This window comes from Nicotiana tabacum, chromosome 3, assembly GCF_000715075.1.
Source record: "Nicotiana tabacum cultivar K326 chromosome 3, ASM71507v2, whole genome shotgun sequence".
Taxonomy (NCBI): Eukaryota; Viridiplantae; Streptophyta; class Magnoliopsida; order Solanales; family Solanaceae; genus Nicotiana; species Nicotiana tabacum.
This window is the reverse complement of record NC_134082.1, coordinates 205,656,029-205,673,349: the sequence shown is the minus strand read 5'-3', so window position 1 is coordinate 205,673,349 and position 17,321 is coordinate 205,656,029. Positions and strand designations below refer to the sequence as shown.

Genomic DNA, 17,321 nt, shown 5'->3' with positions numbered 1-17,321 from the left:
CCATTCTCCACTATGTTGCAGCAGAATTGGAATATTTTCCATGATTCTAAAGTTATAATCACTTTTATGTCCAAAATTGAATCTCAACAATGCAAATTTCAACAGTGTTCGAAATTTCAACAAAACAACAGCGAAATCAAACATCTAGATCTCCAGATCTCCAAACTTAGATTAGAATTTTCAGCTAAAATTCAAAAGTTTAGCTCCGAAATCAAAATCAAACCAACAGCAAAATCAAAATCTGAAGAGAACAGCGAAATTAAAATCCGAATCAGCATCTTCGATCTGTTTTTTCACACTTACTACTCTTCGATCAGTGGAAATCCCAATTTTGTGCGCTAATTTTCTGAAATTTTGAAGAGCTTCTGCGTTTTTCCACGTTTGTGCGCTAATTTTCTAAAATTTTGAGCAGCTTCTGTGTTTATATACGTAGGGCATTAAAAGCGTGGGTAGTTATTTTGTTACTGTCGTTTATTTATTAAATGGATAGGAATTGTAATTATTTAGTGGGTAGAATTCTTTAATGGGTAGGGGAGGGTAAATAATTTCACTTTTATAGGTAGTCTTGTCTTTTCCCCATATTTTTATGGCTCCAACATTTTGGTAATAGTGCCCATGCGCATCATGGATTATCCCTTACTAGTGATACCAATAATTGTTCAGACTTGGACGGAAACACAGAATATAATTACTACTATTTTAGCTGGTTACAGTAAATTATTATTTTATTTTCTGGATTGCAATATTAAATTTGTAATAAAGAGTTATGTTGTTATATATTTAACCTTATTGTGTAACGCATTCTTCACTTCCCGTAAAACTTAAACTCTTTTAAAATAATAGTATATTAATATACCACGATCTTACGACTTACAAGGCTCATTCACCCGATCTAACACTCTTCCAAGCAATTATTCCCGTTGATTAACTAAATTCATACATCACGAGCTATATAGCAATATTGGACGAGATTTATAATATGCACCATAACGCCAATGTATGAATTTAGACATTTAGTTAATGAGCTACATAACAATGTCGCATATATCAAAGATATTAAATTTCAACTTGTTTTTTTTTCTTCTTTTTCTTATGGGTGCTCTATCAAGGCAAATTTGTAAAAGAGGTAGACATGATCTGTGGCCTCATATACTTATAAGTTTTCCAAGTTTAAGGACGGAGGATATATTATCCTGTGCCACCTAGTTGCACAATAGACAAACCGAATTTATCGAGTGGTTAAGTGATAAATTAAGGTGAGAAATTAACTATAGTTGAGTCATAAAAGTGTATGTTAAGATACATGTTGTGTATTTATTGAGCTGGTCTAAACACTAGGTATGAGTAAATATTTTCTTTCTGCAGCTTCTTTGGTCAAACCATCAAGAACCAGACAGATTTCTGAGTTATCAAAAAAAAAAAAATAGAAATTTAGATCGTCCTTCTGAGAGGTTAAGCCAGCAACTCTAAGAGACCCATAATTTATTTCTTGTAGTTAGAGTTCAAAATTATCATAACTGCCAACAACCCTAACAAACAAGCTATAAAGTGATAGCTAATAGTAGCATCCACTTCGTTCTATGAATTCTCATCCTTAGTTGGAAAACATTTCGAAATAAACTGAAAAGTAAAATAGACTCAGCTTTAAGGAGATCGATCAAGAGATGCAAACGAAATATAAGTTTGAATTTACAAGGTAAAAATATGGTATCAAAAGTTGACAACTTTGCTTGAATAGGCTTTATGTACTCTGCTGGTCTAGAGTTTGAAGCTGACCAGAAGAAGCTTAAATGGCAAGGACAAGCTATTACAACCTTCTTTACTTTAACAATATATCAGATAACTTCAGAAAGTAGCATAGAATTTACAAATATTTATTGAGAACCACCAACAGATTCATGGGTACCAAGCATGAGGTTTTTCGAAAGAAAAGACCGACTATTTGGTACAAAAGTTAGCAGCTCAATCCTGTATCCTTTCACTCTTTTACCTTTGGTAATGCTCTACTTATGCTGCAATCTTAGTATCCTTTCACCCTTTTTCGGTAATGCAATTTATGCTGCAATCCTTTCACACATGGATATCTCATTGTTGTTTCAAAATCAATATCTTTGTGAATTAAAGGCCTCGAAGCCAACCATCTTTTACCTTGCAATGCTGAGTACTATCTTTGGCTGTTTCTATTCCTAAGAGTGGGAATGTCATGATTATGTTTTCCTTCATAGGTTGTTATGACAGATTTTGGATCAGTTGAAGCCCTCTCTACTTGTTTGCGGACATTGCATCCAGGATATGTGCACCGATAATAACTCCTGTATATCAAGTTTGGATGCATAAGGGGATGATTTGTTCAACTCAAGAAATAACAGAAATCAAATAAATGGCCAGTTCCAGGAAAGACACATGTTTTAGAAATGTTCAACAGTAACATGTGAAAACATATTCTGAAAAGACAAAGAACTACCAAGTGCTCAAACTAGATATTGCAACTGATTCTAGCAGTTAGTTCTAATCTCAAAAGGAAGTCATAAACAACACTTGTCTGCATTATCAGATGCATAAATAAAACTTTCTCAACTCTGCCACATGCTTTCACTTAAAATTACTCATTGTAATTTTTCCACTGCCCTATCATATAGTGTATGGTATAATCCAATATCTTGCATTGTCCAAGAGGTTTCAAAAACAAAATCTGACAGGCCAAATTAATAATCACAAAAGCCATTACTGAATTGTTACCATCAAATTCTTCATGTTCAAAACTAACAAAGGATCATGAGCGGGAATACCAGATGTGCCTACAACCGAGAATCACTTTTCTATTTATTTTCCAGCTGAACCAGACTTACATTTTGTCTCTCTTGATGCTGAACAGATTTATCAGGATGAAATTTTGTCATAGCTACTTGGACACACGCAAAAGAAAAGAAAAGAAAAGTGACACAAGCAAAAGCAAAAAGTAGCTTAGAAAGGAAGACCCCGCCCCCTCCCTCCCTCCATCTTTTGTGGTTTATTATCCCCTATCATAAACATGAGCTCAGAAACTAAGTGATCTAATTTGGTGATCAGGTAGCAAATAAAACCTTTAGAAGACTATGACTGTCTTTGCCCACACGTCACCAAAAATATCACATCATATTAACAAGAATGAAATCCAGGAATTAAAAAGAAACAAAAAAAATTGATGACCCGCAACTTCAAAGTTAACTATATTTTACAGTCTTCCTTTTTATATTATTTGAAAAAAGTTAGTCCTACAACTTGCATCTGCAGTTCCAGAGTGTTCATCATTAGTCTTATGCCCGTCAACAAAATTATTATAAATCAGAGCCAGAAAACATGGCCTGATTGATTGTTAAGCGCAGTGTAAAGTTTCCTCTTCTATCAGACTTCACACGTGTCCATTTAAGAACTATAGTAGTTTGTAAAATCCTGATAGACAATGTTTCTAAACTATGGGTTTTGGCATATTTCAATAGGACAAGGAGATAAGCTAGCATCATTTCCTGGAAATTAGCAAGCACACACAAGTTCTTTAGTATAATAAACATTATGCAATATAAGATTCATAGACAGAACAGTGACTAACGTAAGATTGAGAAAAATCTTGCAGCGGAAAATATGTAGACTATAAGTACCTTGGGTGCTGATTCCCCTTTACCACCTTCTGCCCATACTTTCGCCATTTGTACCCGTCATCTAAGAAATCAACTTCACTTCTTGTCTGCAGAACAATCTTGGATTCGGCAACTGTGCCATGTGATGAAGCTAGTGTCTCAACTGCTGTCTTCCTGCATCACAGTAACTGAATTAGATCATATTTTTGTTGCTCTACAGTTTTTCTTCTTGTTTTATAACAGAAGGATGAGGCATTCTTTACTCATGAAAGGAGGACTCACATTCTCTTTGCATTTGGTTCATCATGCCCCTCATCTACTGCTACTAAAATGTTTTTGATTTCATCACATTCGCTTTTCACAAGAAGTTCAGATACCATTTGGTTTGAAACCTGGTCAGAACGTGTATGGGAAGACCCATCTGAGCTATTATTCTTTACTGGCCAATCATGTGTACGGGTGTCAGGTCGAACTTCGGAGCAGTCTGAACCATCCAAAGCGGAACCATCTTTCCTTTGTTTGTTTGGTTGAGGAAGTTCATGGTTGTGCCGGCCATTATATGTGATCTCAGTTATGTGACCATCAACAGATCGCTCAACTTTCTTCCTCACTAGACATTTGAGATTTGTGCACTTATAGTAGCTCCGAGGGCATTCACTAGCCTTTACTTTCTTCTCGCCATATTTTCTCCAGTTGTAACCATCACAAGCTGGTTTTTCGAAAGCAACAAAAGACGGCTTGTTCTCAGATTGAGAAAACTCTTGCAGTTCAAATTTCTTACCCGGCTTGTCCGATGGTTCGCTGTCCATTCTAGTTTGTGAAGGTTCTTTTAGCTGCAAAGAAGTTTCCTCTAGCTCAGTCGTCAACTCATGTCCTAATGCTTCTGCTGAAGCCGCCTGAGACGAACATTGATCTTCGGCTTGCATTTGCATGTAAGAATTAGAAAATGCAGCCTGTGCTGTAACATGTGCTAGAACCTGTTGATGTGACATTCCAAAAGGACTCTGCAAACAAATTGAAATACCATAAGTAACCACAGGATGCCACTGAAATTATATTACATTTTAGTTTAACTATTTCTGTAACCAACCATTGGATGCATCATAATTCACAGGCTCTACCAATTAGTGGGACACCTCAAAGGTGTCGAACAATGAAGAAAAATCTGCTAGGAATCTAAAATATTTTCTTCATTTTTGTTGGATAAATGGATAAGTGATAACGGTAAGACTTGAATCGAGGACCTTTGCCTGCTCTAATACTATATCAAGTGTGTGTGAGCATCTCAAGAATACTTTCTTCCATTTCATAACAGTAGTATTGGCACACAATCTTGCTTTCTGTTGGTAGGTTTTTATGACTAGCCGTTGTTTTCTTTCATTGTTGATCATCTTACTATCTTTTGTTTTTATTCTGCTTTTATATGGCTTTTTGATACTGTCCCTTCTTGTCTATATTTTTATTAATGTGGCGCTTGTGCTTTCCTGAGCCGAGGGCCTATTGAAAACAACCTATCTATCCTACACCCTATCTTTCCCAGACCCCACGCTTTGACATAATACTGGGTATTTACGCTTTGTCATAATATTGGGCTGTTGTTGTATAAATCCAGCCAAAGGAAGAAACTTTTTTTTGCAGCCTGGAAGCAGTTTTCCAGTGGTAGACTGTAACAAAAGTATGATATTACGACAGACTTAGCATAGCATTAGTTGAATTACAGAAGTATCAACAGCACTAAACTAAAACAGAAAAAGGCGAAATCTTTGGCTATTTTTGCAAGTGAAAATGAACAATTGAGTGAATAATTACCTGTAGTGGAGAAAGAAACCCAGGTGAATTAAGCAATCCAGAAGGACTCAAACCAGGCGGAATCATGAACAAAGGAGATTGGGCCAGCACAAGGCCCATGGGCCGATTCTGCTTATACCCTGAGTTCTTTTGACTTCCTTCTCCAGAATTATCCTGCTTTGCAAGTGGAGAAGCCATAGCTCCGGCAAGAAGCTGGGAGAAAGAAGGATAATCGGATGAATCAGGGCTCTGATCGGAGAAGAAACTGGAAACTAGGGACATTGGTCCTGGGCTAAAAGAAGGCAAGTTACTTAAAAAGGATTCGAACGAGGGCCGAGGCGGGATTGTTAAAGCTGGAAACGACATCGCTGAAGCTCCCCCTGTTTCCCCCATTTTCAGTCTTTACCTAAAAAAGTCTATCAGCTGAAACAGAAGTGTGATGAGAGCAATTATTTATTTTCAGTGAAGAAGAAAGAGATTATAATTTGGAGTTGTTTTTTTCTGTTATGCTTTTGGATTTTGGTTGTGACGTTTATATATTGGCTATATGATGGGGGAACTGCAGTCGTCATTCGTCAATGCTGTAATTACTGCTGGGACCTGCTTTGCTTATTGTACCTTTCTTTTCCCGCTGCATTTCCTACCTTGTACAAATCCTACTAGATTGGCTGCTTATTTCTCCCTACTATCTTGGCTAGCCTTTGGCCATGCATTCCTAAATTTATTTTGATAAATTTGATTTGGATAAAGTTTGATTTGAAAATAAAAATGTATTTGGACATAAGTTTTCAAAATATATTTTACTTTTTTTAAAAAAAAAAACATGAAACATGACTTATACCCACAAGTTTTAAAAACTATCACAAATATCCAACAAAACCTTTATCAATAAGATTCATTATATTAGCGCAGACTATAGTCCTGAACATAAATAAATTTGGTACAAAATGATCATTTTTATAATGAACTACATAATATACTATCAGATGGCCGAGAAGACGAAACAACATTATTACAAAATAATAAATGGTGGGCTCTTTTACAAAATACAAAAGTTTAGGGCAATTATAAAATAATGTAATAATGATATTTTGGGGCAAAAGCTTATTTTGGGATTTGAGTTTTGGGTTTTGGGAATTTGACAAAATGTAGATAATATCTAAGGCCGAACATGTATTTGCCAAAAAATCTCAAATATATTTTGGCAAAATCTATGGCCAAACAGGTTCTTAATGTACTTAAAAAGATAATTTATAACAAATTGGTTGGGTGAGGGGTTGCCCACATGGGATCGATTCCCCTCAGCACTCGCCTTCTTATTCAGAGCTCCTTGCATATGACTGGTTCGATTTACATTGCACAATGAGTAGACTATCCAGTGCGTCTCGAAGGGTAGCGACCGCGAGTTTTTCTAAAAAAAATCCGAAAAAAAATAATATACATTTATTTTTTCTTAAGTAAAAATATTCACTATCAAAGGTTTGCGATTGCATTGTCGGGTCTTAAATTTAAGAACTGGTTAAGGATGATTTAAAAATATATATATAATGAAGTAAGGAAATTTGAAAGGAAAAAAACTAATGAAGTTCTTTTTCTACTCACAAACACTCATGAAATTTCTTTTAAAAGAATATAAAAGGAAGAAAACTATAACAATCCCGATTTTTTTTTTTCACAAATCCTTCCAATAATTCTTGAAAAACTGTTTATTTGTCCAAATTGTTCCTAATAGAAGTGTTTGGCAGACTAGCTTATTTTCGATTGGTGGGAGTTGGCACAACTATTAGTAGCGCAGGATTTACTATCTTACATAGGTTAACTACAATTCTAGATTTATTGGTTTAAAAAGTTTTTAGCCAAATCTATAATAATTAAAATTTAGCCAGAAAACATAAAGGAAGCATTTTATTGAGAAATATAGAGTATTAAAGTAAATTCTTTGAATTGTTCACTAGACTAAGAGCACGTTTGGACATAAAAAGAAATTTACTTTTTTTGTTCGAAATCGGCATTTGGTTATAAAATCTTCAATTTTCACTTGAAGATGTATTTTTGAATTTTTCATAAATTTAAAAAACTCCAAAAAGTTATTTTTCAAAATTTTCACTCAAATCACTCACAAAACATCAAAAACAACTCAAAATTATATTCATGTCCAAACACAACTCTAATTTTCAAATATCATTTTCACTTAATTTTTTTTTAAAATTTTACAATTCTTATGTCTAAACGTCCACTAAGATTTTAGATAGTATATTAGAGGAGAAGAATAAATTAATTAATGAAGTGTTTTGCAAGTTGTCAATAAACGGATAAGAATGTCAGGCTAGTGGGCAAAAAGGAGTCCAAATAAAGAGTACTCCCTACACATCTACTCTACAGCAGTGTATATACAATGAATTGTTTACCTACCAACTGCCACTTGGGAGAAGTAGATTAATTATTACTAAAATATTTTATTTAGACAAGAATTTATCTTATATATGCAAAAAAGCTTAAACAATTTTTATACCAAAAACATGATTGTATTTGTTGTAATAAATCATTTACCATCTTTTATAGGTTACATACAATGTTTGCTGTCTAATAGTACATGTAATTAGCTTTTAAGTAACCTAACAATTAAAAAATATTTGATATTGTTCGTGCTTAGAAGTTAATTTGTTAAGAAAAAGCAAATGATTTCTATTTGGGGAGTAAGAATTGGAAAATTAGATGAGAGTCGGCTGATTCAAAAGAAAATCTGAGATATGAATATCATGAAATTCGTTAAAAAAGAATTACTATAATTTTTTCTCTCTGATAATTTTATGAAACAAAAAAGGAAAACATGTCGGTTATACGTTACTCTAGCTACGATATAAATTCGAGGGGTCAAATAACGTACACGTGGCCCAACTGCAATAAATAAGGCAAAAAGATTCAAGCAAGTTGCAGTTCAATAAAAATAAAGTGATAGTTTGTCCTTGCTCCAACAACTCAAATAAGCATTGTTTTTGACAAGAGGCAAGTTGCCAACTTGAGGAGTCATTTCACCATCAAGCACCTTTCACCCTAGAGTAGGTTCTCAAATTTATTTTGAAAAATTTAATTTGGGTGAATTTTAATTTGATGATAAAAATATGTTTGGACATACGTTTTCAAAATATATTTTTCAAATTTATTTCGAAAAAACATGTATATTATTAGTGTTTGTAAAGATTTTAGTCCAAAACTACCTATTGAGCTGGTTTTGGGATTGGGGATTTTACTAAAATATAGACAAAATCTATGGCCAAACATCAAGTTTATTTTGGCAAAATCTACGGCCAAACAGGTCCTTAAACGTGTCCTTAAAGGTCCTTAAAGTCTCAATTGCCAATAGCACCACTTGACAAGCCAAATCTAGTACGTCCTGGTCCATAATAGTTGACTTTTTAGCCTTTGTCACACCCCTTAAAAAATACGAACTCCTAAAAAAATGTATTTACTAAATTACCTTTAATTATTTGTTACATTGATACATTGAGATATATAAATAAGGGCAAATTTTGGAAAAATAAAATTAATTCTTTCTTAATTATGTAAAAAGACATTATTTTAGACTAAAATAAAAGTACCAAAACGTCACTTATTATGAACCGGAAAAAGTAAAAGTAAAATGACCTTAAATTTTACAATCCAAATGAACAAAGTTACACATCAATGCCCTTCCATTTGCATTTGGCACTCTTGACAAAAAGGATGGAAGTTCGGAAGTTTACTATAGGTGGAAGAGATAGGGAAAAAGAATGCAGATTGTGAGATACTTTCTCCGATCCACAATAATTGACCAATTTATTTTTTTATTTTGGTCCAAAATAAGTATACATTTATACAATCAAGAAAAAATTTAATTTGTTTTTCCAAAATTACCCTTATGTACTTATCCCTAAAAGTCATTTACTCCTCACATTTGGGAATAGAAGTGCTACTATAACTATGCTACAACATTTAATTAAGGGTACTTTAGTCACACTAACTATTTTTGTATAGAATTTAGTATTTCCTTAATGAGTGCGCCCAAGGCAAATTAGTCACTTATTGTGTACCGGGGAGTAGAATATTGCAATTGACTGTACAACAGATTTTCGAGGTTAAACGGAAATGGCTTCCACTGGAAATCTTTACAAATAGTGAATGCAAAATGGATATCTTTACAAATAGTGAATGCAAAATGGATATCTTTACAAATAGTGAATGCAATTCTTCGTTTTCCACGACGCAAAAAAGTTCATTGAACCCCCTATTGCTTAAGTTCTTGGGGAATTCTATATACATTGGGTAGAGCATTTGTCAGCACCAATAGATAAAAATAACGCGACACAATTACTCTTATCTTCTATTGTATCTTCTATATAAAGAAGCAATTGATACTATAATGGTGAATTGTATCCAGAAGAAAGATTAATGTAGGAGCAAAATATGCTGCCTGAAGCAACTCTCTTTGAATCAGGAAAAGCAACTCAGATTTTGGACTCAATGAAATATGTAGATGAAACAGCCAGGCCCTCTACATCGTAAGTGCGAATAAGTCTTTGTCTCTTGCCAGGCGATTCAAGCCAACATAACTCCAGATGAAATGACTTGGATTCTTGCACACTGTTGGCCACATCGGACGGGTATCCCATGTAAATGCCCCCAGGTAACAAAGTAAGCTGGAAACCACCGTCGAATGTCACTAGGTTTTCGGATATGGTACCGGTCCAATGTACATTGGTTGTAACATTACTTGCACCAGAGGTAGACGTGATATCCTTGATTCAAGAAGGAAATAAAAGGAAAATTAATTGGCAGTAAAAAGGTAAGCACTAAATGAAACAAAGACCAAAGTTATTCATTTCAGACACCAAAAGCCTAAAGTAGACATAAATAATCAAAGCAAATGAAAAAGATGAGAACTTTCCCCACCCTCCTTATTTTTTTGGACAAATAACTTGAGAGACTCCAAAAAGAGATGTATAGTTTTTTGCTTAAGGATTGAAAACCAAAAATTATGAGAGAGTTGAGAAGCATTAGTTAGTGTTATTTATCCTCCTTCAGGAGCAACAACAAAATGACATCAATGATGTTCTGCCCTCCATATTTGAGCTAAACTTGTGGTGATAATTCCAATCTACCAAGATATGTGCTTCATATAGAGCAGAGCATCTGGTCAGAAAGCATATTCCTCGTATCATTTAACTGTTTTGAATTTGTATTTTCAAAGAAGGCGAGGGGGGAGAGAGAGGCTCCATTCGTGTTCCAAGGGGAAATGGGCAGTGTGAATCATTTCATGGATATTGGCAGTTTGGTGACGATTACTCTAACCTTTGCATATAAGGAACTCATTGCAAGGAGCTAACAAACCTGAACTAGCTGGCCATCCTTGTTCATTTCAAGAACAGCAGTAGTTTCTGCTTCAGTAATTGTTGCTCCATAAACACCAGTACGCTTTGTTAGAGAATGACCTTTCCAAGTTCCAAGATGAGGCATAATCCTTTCAGAATCCTCCTACAAGATGAACATGGGATGCAAAGGCAAGGCATAAGAACGATATTTGGTTCTGGTAACTAACATCAAACTACGTTTAGGCAATCATGGAGAAATAGGAGGGGAACCCTTCCCCTTTAAGTCAAAAGTACCTTCAAATTGTCAAAGGAGGGAGGAATGACCTCTCCGTTGCCTCTTTCTTCAAGGAAAACTAGAAGCATTTCCAGAATCCCTTTTGGGTCCATTATATGAAAGGCTCTCACTCGCTTATCTTTCTCCAGTGAATAAAGACAATTTTCACATACAATAGAAGGTCGTTTAGAGGGGAGCTTCAGATTTCTGCGAAGGAAAAGAAGTAATTATAGAATGTAAGACATTCATAGCCAAATCGGAACCAAAAGATAAAGCTAATAAAGAATATGTATCAGTCCTTTATGCGAAAAAGATCCCAGTGTCCTCAACCTTTGCAATTGGATATTAAAGATGGCCTACAATTACTAACATGAAAGTGACAGGCAATAAGTTTGATAAAGTTTATGAGAGGTCCTATATATTCACTCTAACTTGTGTTCCTTTGTGCATTCAAATAATAGAATGCAAGGAAGCATGTTCCAAAAAGATCAGGCATATTTTGACTACGGGTCAAAAAATAGGACAAACACAGGAAGCACCGAGCACATCTATATCCACATACACAACTCCCCCCTCCCCCTCACGGAAAAAAAAAAAAAAAAAGCCTTCAACCAACATACTGCATGTAAAGGTATGAATAAGTTAATGTTTCCGTCCTCTTTGTGAAGATTAAACTATCCGCAACATTTTTCATCTAATCAACATATAATTAAGCTAAACCACTATACAAACAACTTAATGATTACATATAAATATAAGGCTAAAACATAATAGGCAAATACATGCCTATTATTTAACAGTCAGTTACATATCTACACATGCCTTGAAATGCCCTCGCTCGACTTGCACGAGAATGTCGTATTTTTCAACAATATTATGATACATTTGTCTGTTATGTTGAACAAAATAATAGGTGTGATGATTCAATAGCAATAATTATTTGGCAAACATGAAAAAGTTGTCTACTAGAATTCAGTAGATACCATAAACGGAGGAATTGGTTTTTTCCCACAAGGAATAAAAACCGATCAGGACACAAAATAGACAAGGCGAAAATATCCAAGATAAGCCAGAAGCAGCAACACTCAGGCCATACTGGGTAATGGGTATAAGTTCCAAAATAAAACTAGAAGCAAAATACATGCATAAATTCAACCACTGGTTTCATAGAATTTTATATTTTAGCTTATCCGATGAGTGGCATCTTCAAGAAAAGTTAGAAGCAACAACATGTAGACCACACAGGGTATCATTTCCAAAATAAAGCTAGAAGCAAAATATGTGCATAATTTCACCCACTGATTTCACCAGAACTGATATTTTAACTTATCCGTTGAGTCATCTCCATTTGCGAAACAGTTACCTTGGTGATTCTTCTCCAATATCATCTTCACCAAGCACTCCCTGTCTTAACACTGTCTCTAACATGCCAGCAGTCTGATATCTTAGTGCATACGCCTTCTCCTTGGGGAAGAAGCCAATCTGCAAACTACTTTTAGTGGTACCTCAAATGCAATAAAATCTGAAAAGAAAAGAAAATTGCAGATAACAGTCTGAATTAAGTATGACCAGTGGGTGGATGTAAATTAGTTCTCTGTCTTAGTGAAGCTCACCTGTTGATATTTGTCCACGGTAAACATATTGGTCTCTTTGATTTTGTATTCAAACCACTCTGGTTCATAATCATCACCAGAAAATGAAGTGGTAGATGCAGGTTGTTTGATGTATAACCTAAAAATTCGAAGCCGATTAGTCTACTTGTCTCCCAAACCATACAGTGCACAGACATTATAGTACTCAAGATTATTGGATCCCCCTACACCAGTGTCCGCTGTTAACTAATTGTATGCTGATGAAAAGGCAAGCAACAAGAAAGTGAAGGGGCTCATGAGTTGGAAAAGCATGTGGAACTCTTGGCTTCCTTACTATATTTGAACCAGTTAAAGATTGAGCTTTTTGATCGTAAAAGCTACTTGCACTTATAGATAAGAATACCACTGAATGATTTTTTATTTTTTATTTTGTGCGGGGAGAAAACCACTGAATGAAATTTTTTTATCAAAATTCAAGAGAAAAGAGAAATGCACATGGATTTCTATATGCTAAAGTTCACCTACATAGGGTTAACTATATCGTGTGTAACATGAGGTGTAAATATCGTAATTTGTTTAGCTTACAGAAACTCCTAAAGAAAAATTTCTCCTCGATCGCAATGTTCAACTAATATCTTAATCTCAAAGAGTAGGAAAAGGTTTTATTTGGGTGACTAATAGACAACCTTATTTTTAGGTCAAATGCTAACTACATAATTACTAGCAATGCCCTAATTAAAAAGGAACTAGACTGGATTATTCTCAAAGAATATATATACTTTACGCACATTAGTCATAGGACTCTTAATCTAAGTTCCAATGTAATTCTTTCTAGCAATTACATTCAGGGGCGGATCCACAGTGTAAGCTAGTAGCTTTGGCCTACACCCTATATATGTGTTAAGAAATCAACTAAATATGTGCAAATATAAAATTTTGGACCCAGTTATTAGCACTTCAGATCAGTGTCCAAGAATCCCAAACTCATAAAGTTCAAACACTGGATCTGCCTCTGATTACGTTCTACTTTTCATTGGAAACATAGCAAGGTGGAGATACATTGAACTGCTATTAGCTCGCTACAACAGTTATCTACCATAAAAAAAGTGAAGATTGAAAAATAGGAACTCACGTTTGTAGTAAACTCATCAGTTCATCTTCACCATAAGAGCCCACCGCAAGCTTCGTTGTAATTTTATGCATCAAATTGCCGTGACCATCAAATTGCTGCAAAATAAATCAAGCAGATTAAGGAATGAAAGGGCACGTAACTTCAAGTAGGGGCGCATCGAGCATAAAGACCGTTAAAAAAAGTATTTATCAATTTTCTTCAAGAGAGTAAGCTGAAAAGAGTTAATGCTGACATGGAAAGAGCCGGTCCAGTTGCCCAAATTGAGGCGAATGAAACGCTGAAGAGCGTCGACACTTATTGGTAGTTCGGTTGTGTTGCGATTACTTTGGACCGCCGCGCCATTGGTACTGGAGCATGACGGCGGTTTCCTCGACTGGTTCTTCGGAGACCGGAATGTAAAAAATTTCGGAATAACAAATTTGTCATTCCATGTACTTAGGTATATTTTAGGCGTATTGGAGGAAGCGAGTGAAGTGGGCGAAGCTGGAGGCACAAAAATGGCGGACATAGCCGTTGCCATGGAGGGAATTGGGACGGTTCTTCCTGTTAGTGCCACCATATGTGAATTATCTTATCCCATTATCTAGCTCCTCTTTTAGTACCCGACCCGACCCTAAGAACCGTTTAGAGATTTCAGCACAAAGATACTACTTGTCGGGTTTTTTAAAGCCGATAAATAAACACATGCCCATGATCATGCCCATGTGGCGTCAGTTGGTCCTAATCAGCAGCCCGCGTGAGGAACACGATGCACAGGAGCGTAAAAACCCCCTTCCCAATGCCCAACAATACAAAATACCCCCTTCCTCCATTTTTAAAAATCTGAAGCTCCATTTTCAAATTTTTTTATTTTTCAGACCGTAAAAATGGTGAAAATGAGATAGAAATCATTACCTAGATCTATTAAATTTAGAGCTTCCGATGATCTCTATAATCGATGAAGCTTGTCCCTTAGTTGGATGTACCCTAACTTCTTCCCAAGCAGCTTGATGATGATGGATTGTTGTCATGGTTGGTATAGTCTTTCTTCGTCTTGTGCTGAGATGGGGATGAAGTTTGGGTGATTTTCCGGGTTTGTGTTTTCATCTTCAAGAGAGATGTTGCTAAAAGAATTGCATTCAAAATCTAGGTGTATGTTGGTATTGTCAGAAGATATTAATTTATCTTTAAAACTGTTTTCCCGTTTGACTCATTTTGGTATGTTTCTACTGCATTGTAATTGATCTGCTTCTTTGTCGTTCATCACTATGTCGTAGGGAAGAAAAAGGAGCAGAGATAGGCGTAACAGAGATAGGCGTTCTTCTGTTGCTAGGGGTGTTGGAATTAGCTTGAAATGGTTGATGAAGCAGAACGCTAAAGCAGTCAAAGAGAATGAGTTGTTTCTTGACTTTTCGCGCCCTTACATGTAAGACATCCATTGGTCATTTGCTGACAGGATGGACACGTATGTGTATGTGTAATACACGCGCACATGGTCAATGGTCAGATGTGTTTACTAGTTATGGAAAAAACGAGTTCGAGTGTTCAAATGGGAAAGTTATAAGTTTATGTATCGACTTTAAAAAACCCGATAAGTTTAAGTGGCTAGGAAGCCATTTCGCCTTTCTTTTTATCCAAGTTTGACTCCTTTTTCCTTTTTTTCTTTTTTTAGTGTTAAAATTGCAGTTCCCTTCTTTTATCACACCGAAAAAATGTACTCTGAATTAATAGCAACGTATAGTTTCTCTCTGTATCAATTTATGTTTAATGATTCATTTGCCAATACTCAACTAATACACGGCGGAATTAGGTGGACAGAAGAGGGTTCAACATTATACTCTTCATCAAAAATCATGTTTCCCCACTGGCTCTGAACCCATGGCTATTAGAGGAAAATAACGAACAAGGATAATTATGTGTACTATTAACTAATTGTTTAGCTGGATTGAAACAACATAGAAAAAATTGTTAACCTACTAATCAACTTCTTATGTGAGAAATTATTATGCCAGAGATTGTCGAAATTAATAAGATAAACTTCGGGATAATTTTTTACTTATATGGAAATAGTTACTATATGATTTCGAGATTCCATTCCTCTAAACTAATGTTTTAGATAATTAATCCACAGTGAATCTTTTTCCTTATTTTTTTTCAATATTTCTTGTAGAAAAAGAAAAAAACAGAATTGACTTTCCCTACAAGAAACCAGAATAACTTGTTCCTCAAACAATAGAGACACCTACTATACTTCTTGCACAAAACCGCAGTCAATAGAGAGAGTACATAACCATAGTGTTAGGACCGTAAAAATCAGGTGTCATACGGAAGCTAGCAAAGCAAACCTTGAGCGACGATAAATCATAAAACAAATGAGAAATATACCAAAAGAGACACAAACATTTAACGTGGTTTGATCAACTAACCTACGTCCACCGCGGAGATGAGCAATCCACTATATAACAGTACCAACGTTCTTTTTCATGATTAGAAAGGAATCTACTAACAGTACCAACGGCATGTGCAATATCTGGTCTAGTGCAAACCATAACATACATCAAGCTACCAACGGTAGAAGAGTAAGGAATACGAGACATCTCCTTTCTCTCTTCATCAATAGATGGACTCTGACTAATACTCAATTGATTGGTTTGGCAGAAAGGATGAATAGAACTCTAGTTGAGAGAGTTAGATGCTTACTTTCAGAGGCTAAACTTCCAAATACATTTTGCGTGGAAGCACTTAACACTATTGCCTATGTTATCAATTTGTCTCCTGCAGTTGCTTTGGATGGTGATGTCCCAGGCAGAGTTTGGTTTGCCAAAGATGTTTCTTATGATCACCTGAGAGTTTTTGGGTGTAAAGCTTGTGTGCATGTTCCTAAAGATGAGAGATCGAAACTGGATGTCAAAACTAAGCAGTGCATCTTTAACGGTTATGGTCAAGATGAGTTTGGGTATCGTTTTTATGATCCAGTTGACAATAAAATTAGTAGAAGTCGTGATACAATATTCTTTGAAGACCAAACTATTGAAGATATTGACAAAGCTGAGAAGATAGATTCTCAGAGTAATGAGAGCTTAGTTGATATTAATCCAGTTTCAATTGCTAAAGCACCTATTGCACATGAAGGAACCCAAAACAATGATGGAGATAGTGATTAAGATCAAAATGATATCATCATGGTGTAGATGTTATGGATGCTCCATTTGATGAAGTTGTGGTTGATAATCAACCAATTCCTGCTCAGGTAACTACTTCGAATGCTCCTGAAACCTCTCTTAGAAGATCTACAAGGGAGAAGCAAAAATCCATGTGTTATCCTCCTGATGAGTATGTACTTTTGACTGACATGGAAGAACTTGAGAATTATGATGAAGCCATGCAAGATACTCACAAAGATCAGTGGATCGAAGCTATGGAAGATGAGATGAAGTCACTCCATGAGAATGGCACATATGAGTTAGTGAAATTGCCGAAAGGTAAGAGAGTTTTATCTAACAAATGGATTTTCAGAATAAAGCAAGATAACCATACCTCTGCGCCTAGATACAAGGCGAGGTTAGTTGTTAAAGGTTTTGGCCAGAAGAA

General features: G+C 35.4%; 2 protein-coding genes across 2 annotated transcripts; both read right to left on the bottom strand.

The window, feature by feature from the left end:
* Positions 1–1,665: 1,665 nt before the first annotated feature.
* Positions 1,666–5,922, bottom strand: LOC107762836 (putative WRKY transcription factor 3). The gene is made up of 4 exons (XM_016581234.2): positions 5,427–5,922; positions 3,900–4,621; positions 3,639–3,791; positions 1,666–2,312 (listed from the first exon to the last, which is right to left on the bottom strand). The coding sequence occupies exons 1-4, from the start codon at positions 5,796–5,798 to the stop codon at positions 2,165–2,167; spliced, it is 1,395 nt and encodes a 464-aa protein (XP_016436720.1). The 5' UTR covers positions 5,799–5,922; the 3' UTR covers positions 1,666–2,164.
* A 3,638-nt stretch (positions 5,923–9,560) lies between these two features.
* On the bottom strand, positions 9,561–14,326 carry LOC107762835 (uncharacterized). Its single transcript, XM_016581232.2, has 7 exons — positions 13,984–14,326; positions 13,752–13,846; positions 12,641–12,758; positions 12,391–12,509; positions 11,048–11,234; positions 10,773–10,916; positions 9,561–10,180 (listed from the first exon to the last, which is right to left on the bottom strand). The coding sequence occupies exons 1-7, from the start codon at positions 14,308–14,310 to the stop codon at positions 9,890–9,892; spliced, it is 1,281 nt and encodes a 426-aa protein (XP_016436718.1). The 5' UTR covers positions 14,311–14,326; the 3' UTR covers positions 9,561–9,889.
* Positions 14,327–17,321: the final 2,995 nt, after the last annotated feature.

Excerpts from the sequence above, each read along its gene's own strand:
- LOC107762836 (XM_016581234.2), bottom strand. The coding sequence starts at position 5,798 with ATGGGGGAAACAGGGGGAGCTTCAGCGATGTCGTTTCCAGCTTTAACA. Across the intron at positions 3,792-3,899 it reads GAACCAAATGCAAAGAGAAT|GAAGACAGCAGTTGAGACAC; the intron begins GTGAGTCCTCCT and ends ACTGTGATGCAG. Across the intron at positions 2,313-3,638 it reads AAGGGGAATCAGCACCCAAG|GAGTTATTATCGGTGCACAT; the intron begins GTACTTATAGTC and ends CTTGATATACAG.
- LOC107762835 (XM_016581232.2), bottom strand. The coding sequence starts at position 14,310 with ATGGTGGCACTAACAGGAAGAACCGTCCCAATTCCCTCCATGGCAACG. Across the intron at positions 12,510-12,640 it reads CCGTGGACAAATATCAACAG|ATTGGCTTCTTCCCCAAGGA; the intron begins GTGAGCTTCACT and ends AGTAGTTTGCAG. Across the intron at positions 10,917-11,047 it reads CCTCCTTTGACAATTTGAAG|GAGGATTCTGAAAGGATTAT; the intron begins GTACTTTTGACT and ends TTCATCTTGTAG.